At 41.5% G+C, this 13,206-nt stretch overlaps 1 protein-coding gene across 1 annotated transcript in view; it reads left to right on the top strand.

The window, feature by feature from the left end:
- LDAH (lipid droplet associated hydrolase) overlaps positions 1 to 12,204 on the top strand; it is a 120,249-nt gene extending 108,045 nt beyond the window's left edge. The window contains exon 7 of the mRNA XM_063078711.1: positions 11,298 to 12,204. Coding sequence (XP_062934781.1) covers positions 11,298 to 11,489 — 192 coding nt within the window. The 3' untranslated portion in view covers positions 11,490 to 12,204. The remainder of the gene's footprint in view (positions 1 to 11,297) is intronic.
- The last annotated feature ends 1,002 nt before the right edge of the window (positions 12,205 to 13,206 follow it).

The raw sequence follows: 13,206 nt of genomic DNA, 5'->3' as shown, positions 1-13,206 counted from the left end.
TCAGAAACTTTGTGTCTGTCCAGGCCGTACAATGTGAAGAGTTTTTGAGCCACACATTTTGTTGGAAAAATCATTCATATATCTCAGTTATTCAATTTAAAGCAGTTCTGAAAAATATTATCTTTGTGCCATCCAGCCAGTTAGCCATAGGAAAGTTAGCCTAAAAATAGTGTCCCTACTGTATCTATCATGCAGATGGTTTTCTTATTCTCTCTCCTTCCCTAGAAAACCATCATAGCATAATCAGCTGGCTTTGGTTCGAAATTCAAAATTTCTACTGCTGGATTTCCATTGTCCCCATGAAGAGAGCTTTTTATATTCTTGGGGGAAATAAGCCTTTGTAACTCTGAAAATCCACTGGGCTAATTGTCTTCCTGATAAGGTCTAGAGACTTTATACACAGTATTGAACAGTTGTATCAATTTGCAGTGCTTCAACACCGGGTAAAGTTATTTCTCTTTCCTGGAGCAAATGTATCAGACTCATAGTCATTTCCAAAAGAGTATACCATGATTTATGGCGTTTCTTATTAATATTATAGTTATGTTATTTCTTCACCTGACTAAATCCAATTTGTCCTTTAAAACTTGGCTATAGTGTCCTCTCCAAAAGGCCTTCCTCAGGCCCTGGTTTTGGTTGGATGTCCTTCCCCTTGCCTCCCTTCACACCTTTGTAAAGTTATAATACTGCATTTATCATACAGTATTTAAACAGTCAGCCATCTCCCCTCCCCCTCATTGAGGTAAAGAGCTGTGATTTTCTCATCTCAATATCCCTTAAGACCCAGCACAATTCATGGTACCTGGTAAACAATCAATAAATGTAGGCTAAATGGATAGAAGACAGCTGGACAGATGGGGAAGCCATTAGTGTAGAGTCTAAACCTTTTCTGTGCCATGGATCTCTTTGGCTGTCTCATAAAGTATTTGGACCCCTTCTCAGAATGACGTTTTTAAGTGCGTAAAACAAATACATGAGATTACAAAAGAAATTAATTATATTGAAATATAGTTATCAAAATATTTTTAAAATAAATTTGTGATATAGTAATATGTGCATCTTTATTAACATATTCTCCTCCCACATGAAAATAATGAGATATAATAGCAGTCAGAATTACTATTGCAAATTTATAGTGGTAAGTGTAAATAATTTTTTAGTATCTAATGCAAGTTTACTGTGATTTGAAAATATCCTTAATTTTTATAGGTGAAAAAATATAGGCATTACTAATACTGCTATGGTTTGTTGCCTGCATTCATAATTGAAGGAAATACTAAATTATGGGTAGAGGTTAGCAAAATAAAGATGTAATTTTTTCCCAAGTTTACATAACCCACTGCCCCCCACCCATGAACCTGCATGGACCTATAGACTGCAAGTGAAGAAGCCCTACTACTTTAGAGAAGCTAGAACAGGTTAGGTAGCACGGTAGTGTGGCTCGGGCATTTGGCCTTAGAACAAGAAGCCATGATATGCTGCACTAAAGAGACTAGGTTATATTGAATTACTGGGGAGCCATTGAAGGGCTTAAGCAAGGGGGTAATAATCAGGGTGATACTCAGAACACTTGACAACCATATGACATAGGTACTGACCAATCAGAACATATGCCAGCTGTGAACAGTTCAGAGGTACCAGTTCATGTCAGCTCTAGGAATATGGTGAGAGTAACAAATGAAAAGTACTATTTTTGGGGAAATGTGTGGCAGAATATTGGCAAAGAAGCTATCTGAGGTGGGGAGACTATTTACGAGGCTTTCACAAGATCTAAGGCAGTGGGATTAGGGGATGGAAATATTTAGGAGGTAGAGTCAAAGGCATTTAGTACTGACAGGATATGAGGTCATGGAGGTGAAGGAATCTAAGATGATTTCTCTGTATCTGGATCTGCAGTAAGGCAGGGAATATGAGAGGAGAAGCAATAGCACGTTGTGGGAGCAAGTAGTTCATTTTAGTACTTGTATGTGAGATGCCTGTAGGACATCCAAGTGGGCACATGTCTGGCAGGTAGCTGGTTGTATGGGTTGAAGCTTAGAAGAGTAGTTTGGGCTGAATTTTGATTTGGGCCTGATAAGGCTATAGTTGAAGCTGTGAGCATGGATATTGGCAGCCTAAGGAAGTATGCAGTATAAGGAAAGGAGACATCTAAAGATTGATCCTTGGGGAACGCAGCTGAAGGGCTGAGAGGAAGAAGAGGAGCCAGTGAGTAAGATGGGAGTGGAGGGGGGAAGGGTGGGAATGAGAACCAGGATGGAATAAACCAAGGCAAGAGAATCAACTGTACACTTTCGCCACCCCAATCCCAATTTTTCTGGAAGCCTCTAGGGTCTGCTCTGCTTTATGAGGCACCTGGTGTGTCCAAGGCAAATAGGAGGTCAGCATTCCCTTGTTCTGTCATTGTTCTAAACTGTAAGGGGATGTATGTCTCATTCATAGAAAAGTAAATTAGTGTTTGGTTTATAAACTTGAAGTTTTAATTTAAAACTCACTTAGGAGGGAAATTCTAAACTGCCGTGACCATCTTTGGCCCGGGCTTATGGAAACAGCTGGTGTGTGCTACTGCCAGACTGAATCTGAACATCACTATCAGTCAATAGGAGTCTGAAAGTGTCCCTAGAGAGAACACATGGGGCACAGGCTTCAGATGCAGGTAGGCAGCGGCGGAGGAGCTGCCTGCTGGATGGCACTGTTCCTGCCCCAGAGGAAGGCGGGGCTACAGTGTGGTTTGGGAAAGGGGCAAAGTACCCTCAGGAACAGGAACCCCTCTGCTCTGGCTCCCCCATCCTTCTTAGCCTGCCTTCGCCCAGAGGTGCCTGTTGCCTTGGGGAACAAACCACGTGCAGTTTTTTGCAGATTTGGGCATGCAAATCCTTCTGACATGCACACGTCCTGCTTGGTGGAGCATAGGAAGTGCTCCCTGGGCCAGCTAACCAAGACTGCCTTTCCGCCAAACCTCGTTCTGAAACGGATTGTGTTAGTTCTGCCTGTTTAATTTGAAGCCTGTCCAGAATGTCATAATCATCCTGGAAGTAGATAGGTTTCTTTTTATCTCAATCAGTTTGACCTTGAGAGCTTCATTTGAGGCAATCATGTTAACATACCCTTGAGTTCTCCAGTGGAGCATGATTGGAAGGAGGTGAGTGCTGGAGAGCAGAGTCCTCAGGGCCACAGCCTAGGTTCAGACTCAGGCTCCACCACTTGCTTAGTTATGTGACTTTGCTCAAGTTACCAGACCTAACTGTGCCTCCTTTACTTTATTCATCAATACAATGGTTAATAATAGTATCTATTCTCATACAGTTGTTCCAGAAATATAATGCTGATTCATACCTTGTAATTCAGACCATGCAAGAGTGTGTAGCACGTACTAAGCATTCAACAAATGTTCGTTATTACTATTAGCTAAAACTAAAGTTATTTATAGCCTAATATGCCTCTGAGTACTTTTAAAAGACTATATGCCTATTTCTCCCCCCACACACCCCTTCACATATTTTCATTTTATAATGAAAGATGTTAGTGATATTAAGCATGTGGCCAAGAGGCCCTGGAATACCTGAGTCCCATTCTAGATCGTAGCCACCACTTTCCATAAGATGCCTAAAGGAGCTGTTGTATAGAAGCCATGATGAAGGAAAGCACAGTAGTACTTAATTTTTACCAGGACTTGGGCCCAGTACCCTGGTGCAGAGAATCTGATGAGCTTGGCTTGGCCATTTCTCTCAGTTAAGTAAGACCATTCCAGAACATCTGCCACTTTCCTGAGGCATATAACAAGGGAGCAACAGTTACACAAGAGGATAAATTGTCTCAGTGCCTCACCAGAGGAAAGTAGATGCTTTGGGTCGGCTTTTTCCTGCAGTCCCATGTAAGAAAGAGACGAAGCTAATCACTGGCTGGCCTTGTGACTTCCATGCAGGAAGGAGTGGATTCTGGCTTTTTACCCATTAGCCACACAGGAGGGAGAGAGGCCTGCTCTGCACAGCTTTGGATGCATAGTTAGTTGTTCCGGCCACCAGGGAGCAGTCCAGGGAGTGCCCCAGTAGGACCTGCTACCACTCCTGTGGCACTTAGGTTTCCACATCTCCCCTAGGTCCTGCAAAGGGAAGCAGGGTTCCGTGGACCAGAGATGTTGTGTTTTCACCTCCATCCTCGGCCACTTTTTTTAGTCTTTGGAGATTTTAAATCTCATTTCTCATTTTGGAGATTTTAATTCATGTTTATTGGCTCAATAATGGTAATTGAGCCAGTTAGAGCTAAAGGGAAGAAAGGAAACAAGGTAATTGAAAATTAAATGTCCTAAATCAAATGTCCCTTTCTTTAGCAATTCTGCAAATTTCTAAAAATAGTTGCTCAAGAAAAAGAAAAAAAAAAAGCAGTGACATTTTAAAGCTTTGTAGCTGCTGTGTCCCTGAGAAGAATAAGATTTTTTAATAACTGAAAGGAGATGCTTGGATTAAGAATAGGTTTCCTTTAACGTTGCAAGGTCAAGGCTTAAGTGTCTTTGACTCTGAGAGGAGGGGAGAAGCAGAAGCTTGTTGCTGCCATCTAGCCAGTTCTGTATTCTCCCCAGAGATGGAGATGCATTGGAGGACCTAACAGTTTGCACCTGAGCTGGAAGGGGATGAAAACAGAGAGATGAAAGCAGGACAGGGAAATCTAGCTGGGAGGCCTAGATGTATGGGTACTAATTTGATTCCTTCCTTGGTAAGCAACTGGCTGCTTTACATGTGACCTTTTGCTTCTTTAACAAACAAAAAACCTGGTTTGGTCGGAGTTATTTCAGAGAAGGAAAGAAAAAGTGGCAAAAGCAGGAATGACATCATTTTTCTTGACCTGTCAAAGTATAGCAGAGAATGCCTTTCTGAGCATCTGCGTCATTCCTCTGTGCTTACTCTCGCCAGTGCTGGCAACACAACAGATCAGGGCACTATAACACATAGACCTAGCTAGGAAGCCTGTTAATTCAGCTACAGCTCTTTATGAAGTGCTGACAAAGGGAGCCTCGCACAGCCCAGGAAAGCAGAGGACATTATCTCAGCTGCTGCAAGAACACGGGGGCCCACCCTATGAGCCCTCCAGGGAAACAAGTAACAGTCCCAGAATGTTGGTGCCATCCTTCATTTTGGAAGATCCTCAACCAAGGATACTCAAATAGCACTGCAGCTTAGGTTCCAGGTCTCATTTATGAGGAAAAGTAGTTTTTATTTTAAAAGTAGATTTAGAGAATCCACTCTGTTAGCTGGGTGTTAGTGGTGGCTTAAGGATGGAGGATACGCTTTACTGCTTATTGGTTGATGCCTTATCTTCCATCCATTCTATCTTTCTCCACAATCGTTTCTAGGGAAAACAACATATATATTTTGGATAATGAGTAATGTATATAATAAAACGCCTTTGTTTTTTTAAAAAATGTTTAATATTTATTGTGTTTTCTGAGCCTGACTTATGTCAAAAGCAACTTAGCAGAGGAAAATGTATTTTCTCAAAGGCCAATTTAAGGTCATGTGGCTTCTTTTTCCTCTGACCTGGGCACAACTCCCACTGTGGGTAGGAGTCTGGACCGACTCCTCACTTCACCCCACCATTGTACAATCAATTTCTAGGAGATCCCTTTGTCCTTGTCTCTAATGCAGCTACTCTTTAAGAGTGCCTCCTGTGTGTAAAGTACTTTGGCATGCTTTGCTTTCTGATCCCCACCACTATCCCACAAGGTAGGCATCTCTATCCCAACTTTACGGGGGAGTAAACAGGCACAGAGAAGCCAAGTAACTGATCCAAGTTCACAGCACTAATAAATGGCAGATCCAAGATTCCAGTGTAGCTGGATATGGCTCAGAGACCCAGCTAGTTTGTACCAAACTTGGCTACACAGTGAATTATGATTGAAAAGCTTCTGAAATTCAGTTTATCCATCTATTAGTCCATTTCTGTTGCTTATAACAGAATACAAAGAACTGTATAATTTGTACAAACATGAAATTTATTGCTTACATTTTCAGAAGCTGAGAAGTCCAAAATCCAGGGAACACAGCTGGTGAAGGCCTTGATGGTGGTGACAGTGACCCAGGGGTTTCACATTGCAGGAAATGGCAGAGTGGAGAGAGAGGTAGTTCCTCATGTGCTCTCCTTTTAAAGCCCTCAGAACCACACCTCTTACCACCATTATTTTAATCCATTCACTATGGCATGGTCCTACAATCTAATCACCTCTTCAAGGCCCCGCCTTTCAATTACCATAATAGGATTTCCCACCCTCAGCAGTTACAATGGTGATTAAGTTTGGGCAGACATTCAACCCAAGGCAATCCATAAGGTTAACAAAAAATATATACATATATATACACACACATACATTTCTTAAACTATGAAAAACTTTAATTTTATCAGACGTGCCATTCTAGTAATGCCTGTAGTCCTATTAGGCTGTTGAATAGAGAGAAGTAATTCAGATAGAAATTTTTGTGTGTGGCTTTTTTCATTTTTAATATTTTAAGATGTTATGACATGAAAGTGATTTTTGTTAGTTATTAGCTAAGTCGTGAATTGGTTTTTAATATTTCTTTGTTCTTACAATAAATCCTCTATTAATAATGCATAAAAGCCTGCAACGCAAAATGCAATAAAACAAAGCTTTGTTGACTCCCTCGGGGCAGAATCCAGGCTTGCCTGCTGGGGCTCCCGCTTTGTCCATATGTCTGTCTGCCTGTTGTGTGTGAGGGCCCATTTGTATAGGCCTATTCTCTTCCCTAGTCTACAAGCTTATCCAGGGCAGAGACCATCTCATTGACTTCTGAATTTCAATCACTTAATCTAGTACCAGATGTGGGACAGGTTCAGATTCATTTTGGGTGGAACTCCTTTGAATCTGTCAGCTTCAGCAATTTACTGGAGAATAACACATGAGAAAAAAAGTGGGGGGAAAAAACACATGAGAAAAGACAAATGTGGCTTCTGTGTGGGGACCAGCTGTAGCAAAGTACAGGGACATTTTAGGAGGGGTATGTCTCCTTAGTGACAAGTTAAAGGAAGAGTTAAAGCAAAATAAGTCTACTACACAGAGACTATAGTAACCATAATTCCACTTTTCTACAGAAAACACAAGAGGAAAAACAAAACCACAGTCCTGGGAAATCCAAATCAAGAAGAACTGAGAAAGTTAAATTTTGTGTTTAATAGCAAAAAGGGATTACTTAACATTGCACCAATTTGGAAACATAAAAATTCCCATCTCAATAATGTATACTTTTTATCAGCTCTCAGGAGTGTCAAAACAAGTGCTAAGGAGAAATAAACTACAGGAAATAATATATTTTCTTTTAACCCTTGAATATAAACATCCTGCTGATAGCCTATGATTCTTAGTTAACAACAACTCCAGTATTTTCACAGCAGTTATCACCCCCATGACACGCAGTGCCTCAGAAGAACCACCCAGACTTTAGAAGCCTTTAAATAAAGGTAGCTGAGTTTGCTCCTGTCAGTGATTATCACACACTGTCAGTTTTCATATCCTGTTTAGCACTTCCCAGTCTTCAGGTTTTGTGTTTTTATAACATGGATCAATTCAGTGAGAATTGCAAATAGTAGTAAAAGGTACTAGTTAGGAATGTTGTCTCTGGATTTATAACCCACCTTTACAACTGACTAATTCCTTGAATTTAAGCAAGTTAATTTTGCTAAGCCTCAATTTCCTTTTTTCTGTAAAATAGGTATAAAATACCTTCCTCAGAGAATTGTGGTAAGGTTGCAATGAGGTAATAAGTGGAATGTGCTTAGCACAGAGCCTGGTACATTATTCTCAGTTTCTATCCGTTCATTATGATTCATTTTTACACACCAATATAATAGTGTATCCACTTAACTACTATGTTTTGGGGGTTAGTTATTTCTCTTTTTTTCTTTTTTGTCTTTTTCGTGACCAGCACTCAGCCAGTGAGCGCACCGGCCTTCCTATATAGGATCCAAACCCGCAGCGGGAGCATCGCCGCGCTCCCAGCACCACACTCTCCTGAGTGCGCCACGGGCTCGGCCCTATTTCTCTTTTTTTCTACTTCACCTGTCCTCCCTTATTCCCCACCACTACTTCCACACACCCAATACTTTTTCATTTTCCTGTTTAGGGTTACAGGTGCAGAGTCCTCTGGTCAGAACTATTGCCTGTGATTTATAATGTATAGGGAACAGGAAGTATCTCAAGCCAGTGTACATAAAGGCATTAGATAACCGTGTGTTTTACTTGTGAGCCAAGATTTTCATAGAGAGACCTTCAGTGAATACGGCCTGGAGAAGAACTTTTAAAACAAAACAAAATTTTAAAAAACCTCACCCACAATCAATTAGAGATTTAACCAAATGGAGCCCACTCTGCATGCCCAGTGGTCATGGAGAATTGAGAAATAAAATCAGATGAACACATGGGAAATCTACAGTTTTCACCATCATGCTGTCTTGAAAACTGGTACCACTTTTTATTGAGGTTTCTAGGACATGCTTTGGTCAGTGTGTACCTCATAATTCCTTGGACATGATTTGTGTCTTGATACCGGTAGGTATAGAGTCTCTATAATCCATGTTAATTACCCTTGCTCAGCTGTCTAACACCTTCATGCATGAGGGAAGGGAGGATGTTTGCCTGGTGATGAGCACCCATCAAGTTGGACTTCTCATTGGAAACACTTCAAGGTGTAATTGCCTTACTGAAAAGTAAATGTCAAGTTCTTCACAGAAATAGTCTTTTTTTTTTTGAAATAAAGATGACGGGTAAGGGGATCTTAACCCTTTACTGGGTGTTGTCAGCACCTCACTCTCCCTAGTGAGCCATGGGCCAGCCCCAGAAATAGTCTTTGAAAAGTCAGGCAGAAGGCAGAAAGCAACAGCAGGTGCATGCATTGATGTTCTTCTTGTCAAGGAGACTTTCTTAGAGGAAGTATTTTCTGCTTTGCTTTCCATCTAGCCAGCTTCTGTATTACCGTTTTCACAAGACTTCACCACTGTAGTGAGGGTCCCAGAGTGGCTTTCTTAGTGTCCAGGTATCTTTAGGCAAGAGCATGCACTGGAGAAATGAACAGACCTGACAGGCACAAGCCCATGTCTCAATTTTCAGGTTTCTCAACACTGTTTCATGCCCTGAGGAAGTGCTGAACAATTGTGCATAGTGACTGTTGCATGTGCTATTTCCTGAATATAATTTAAAAGATTCCTAGTGGTGAGTGTAGGGAGTGCTTTAGAGAGAACCTAAAGTTATTAGTCCTGTTGGTAATTAATTAATACCTGCAAATAGCTTGTACTCTCAACTTATATTTCAGGGGGAAGCTGTAGCCTGGTTGTTGCGCAAAGATCCTAGAAAACATCTTTCTATGACTAGCTAGAATAGCTGCCCACTGTTTGTGAGGTAGCAGCATTTTAGAGCTTTAGAAAGAGCTGAGACCAGGAGGAAGAACCAGGCAACCAGCGAGGCTTCTCCTATTCTCCAGGAAACTAAAGAAGTTATTACTCTGATAGGAGCCATGGAAAATGAGTTTTAGTTTTAGGGACTTCGGAGTGCCCACAAATTGTTGAAGTGAGCAAAATAGGAGAATGGGAAGAGTAAATTAAGTGATATATCTATAAGCCTCAGGTCCTCTGCAGCATTCAAAACTGGAATGCCAGGTGACAACCAGAACCTCCATGAAGTGATTCAGAATAAGTCTGCTACTCAAAGTTTAGTTAATAATTTACTCTCTAGACTACTACATTAAGTATTTTCTTCTTTAAAGCGTTTTTTTTAAACTGTCTCTTTAAATATTGGTTAAGTCATAGTGGTACTATAATAAAGGACAGTATTTTCATAGGAGCAATCTCAGCTGTCCCATATTCAGATCATGAATTTAATGATTGAGAGTAAAACCATACAGTGGACAATAACACCTGTTTCCTGTACCCTCCTCCCCCTGCCACTTGATCCCCTCCAATCTCTCTTCTCATGTAGCCAGAGTAATTTCCTGACATATAGACCTTACCATGTCATTTCATGTGTAAAGTCTTTTGTTAGTTCCTGTGGGCTCCATAATAAAGTGCAACCCCCTTAGCACATGCAGAAGGTGGCTGTCCATGACCCCGATCTCCCTCTGCCTCTCCAGTCTTGTCTCCCACTACCCTATAATCCAGCCATGTTTCATTAATTCCAATTCCCCAAGCATGCCATACTCTTTCATGCTTTTGACTTTGCTTAGTCTGCTTCCCACAGTGTGTTCCCCCAACATGAAGTCTCAGCTCAGGTATCAACTCTCTCAGGAGTCTTTCCTGCCCACTGCTTCCCACCAGCTGCTGCTCATCTGGGCTCTCGGATTGTCTTGTGGACATGGTGTCTCCTGTCTCCACTTACCCAAGACTGTCTTATTACCTCTGTTCACCAGGTTCCTAATACAGAGTAGGTGCTCAATTAGCACCTGCCAATCAGATTAATGAATAAGTGATTAAGTGAGTGAATGAGCAAATTTGGTATATAATGAAAGCTGCAAGTGAGTGTAAAGGGCTAGAGCCAGGCATAACTTTTTTTGTCATAACAGATGCCATAGGGTCCTTAAAGTTTCATTCTTATCTTTTGTGGAAATTACCACTGTGTGTCTTTCTGAATATGAGATTCTGAATATCAGGTGTATGTATGTGTGTGTGTGTATATTTATCTCCCATACATATCCAGTGTGGGTATTAACAAAGCCTCAAAGGAGGTTCAGTCCCCATTCAGCCTGCTTGCTGTCACCTGAAATATAACACCTCCCCACTGAATCAACATACTCTTCTGCCGCGTGGAGCCTTTTCTTAGAAATTTCATAAACTCTCTGAGGATACTGATCGTTTTTCATCAGTCACATTGAAAAGCCTTAGACTATCTGATTCATCTTTGCATTCATTCAACACACATGTCCTATATGCCTGCCATATGGCTTTATGAGACCTATTAAGTTGATTTAGTGGTGACTAGCCACTCAGTGACTATGTCTCCTGACTTTCTTCTCACCTGCCTTTTCTCTGGTGTCCATCCCAAACTCGATACACACAACTCTGCGGGTAAGTCCTTTTAGTGAACTATGGATGATCTATCACACAGTCGTCTCCCTGCATGGGTTTCCTTCCACCCGACTCCTCTGAATACACTCCTGTAAACCGTGAAGGCCTGCTGGCTTAGGAGAGCCACGCTCTGGAGGGAGCCTTGGGACCAGCTGTCTTCAGAGCACTGCAGGCTGCTGGCATCATATCTGTGTCAGGAAGGGAAAGTGTTTTCTCATTAAATGTTTTGTCTTCTCTTTTAGCTTACGTTTTACTATGGTTCCAAAGATAATTGGTGTCCAAAAGAGTACTATGAAGACATCAAGAAAGATTTTCCAGAAGGAGATATTCGACTCTGTGAGAAAAATATACCTCATGGTTTTATCCTCCATTTTCACCAGGAAATGGCTGAAATTGTAGCTGACTGTCTGAAGGATGATCTCTCCAAAATATAAATACGGACACAAGGAAACAAGCACCTACAGCCAGTACATGGAGGCAGTGGGTTCACGATACTTACTATGTAAATGTTTCATTTTGATGCTTGATATTAGAAAAGAAAAAAGTGAGAACCTCTTGACTTAAAAACTACCAGCTCCCAGCTCCCCATGCTACAGGATGAAGTCAACGTAGTTGATCATTCCATAGGTTTAACAACACATTTTCCAAGACTCAGGGAACACAATGATCTAAACAAGATGTCATGTTTACACAAGATGCCCAGTAGCACCATATGGTTTATTTTGGTAGGCAGGATCCTTGCAGACAAAAGAAAATCTAAATTTAGTTGATTTCAATTGAGTTACATTGTAGAGTAGGCTCTCCTGGAGAAAATCATGAAGTACGTGGTAGAAAACATAAAAGCGATCAGTAAGTGTTAAGTGCACGAGTATAGTCAGATATGTGAAGTGTGTAAGATCATGATGAGCATACACTCATGTTCCAGGAGCGGGAAGTGATGAGCAGTGGGTATTAGCAGTGGACCTGGGTCTCCTTTAAGGACAGAAGATGAAGGTCATCCCAGACTAACTGCATAGATCTTGACTGAGATCATCACTGTGACTTCCCCATCTTCCTGCTTAGAAAATAAAGTTCTCCAGACATTGCTCTGGTCATCTAACCAGATAAAGAGTTGTTGGAGGATCCCAGCTACACCTCCTGCCACAGGACAGCCAGGAAGCTCTGTACTGAGCCTTAGCCTGCCAGGTTATGAACTCCTTACAGGCTCCTCTTCTCCAGAGGAGAAGGGGAGGTGCTGGGCTGTTCCAAATTAGGCCTGGACGTGCCAGCATGTAGTTGCTCCTTCTGTGATTCCTGCAATAAAACTCTGGTGAAGACCAACAGCAGGCCAAGTACTGTGCTAGCCATTGGGGATAGAGTTTTCAGCTACTTTACAATTCTTTTCTGCTGAAAATCTTCTAATAAATAATATTTGAAAGGGTGCTTTGAATTGCTGCATAGAGCATCATGGTAAATTCGTTCTCTATTTCTGCATTAGCTTCATTTGTTGGAAAGAAATTGTTTTGCTAGTGAACCAAAGCAAGCCATCAAATTATGTGAATTCAGCTTTTCTGGACACATTGAGGACTGGTAGAGAAGAAGCATGCTCCCTAGCCTAGAGTGGGCTGACAATATTGCTGCCTCCCTACATTCACTCAATCCTGAAACCTTAAAAGCCAGTAAATCCCACTGACTGCAGCGATGGTTGAGGATCGATCCAAAACATTCCGTTTTCTCCTAGAGGAAATCCCTCATGGCCTTATCATTCCTTAAGGACAATGGGATGTTGTCCTTAATCTCAAAATCTGAACTCCCCTGATGAAAAATTCAGCTCTGATATGCTGCTACCCCAATGGTGAGTGTTGAATGAGTTATTGCCCTCTGGCATGGCTTGTACATCAGAGCAAGTGACTTCTCAGAGAGAAAAGCCAAGCTCCAGACAAGGAATGTCATTAGCCCCATGGGAAGAGCCAATAGATACACAGGCCATAGGTACCAGGCTGCACACAGAGTCCTTATGGGCATCTGTGTGGGGAGGCCTTCTAGAAATCTGATGTTAGAAGCTGGGACTCATGGTTCTGAGTGCCTTGCATACAGGAGATGCTCAATAATACTAAATCAAAGCTTATAAACAAATACTGGGTAAATCATACCTACTGGGATAAAAGAGTA

This window comes from Cynocephalus volans, chromosome 14 (assembly GCF_027409185.1).
Source record: "Cynocephalus volans isolate mCynVol1 chromosome 14, mCynVol1.pri, whole genome shotgun sequence".
Classification (NCBI taxonomy): Eukaryota; Metazoa; Chordata; class Mammalia; order Dermoptera; family Cynocephalidae; genus Cynocephalus; species Cynocephalus volans.
This window is presented reverse-complemented; position numbering and strand designations above follow the sequence as displayed.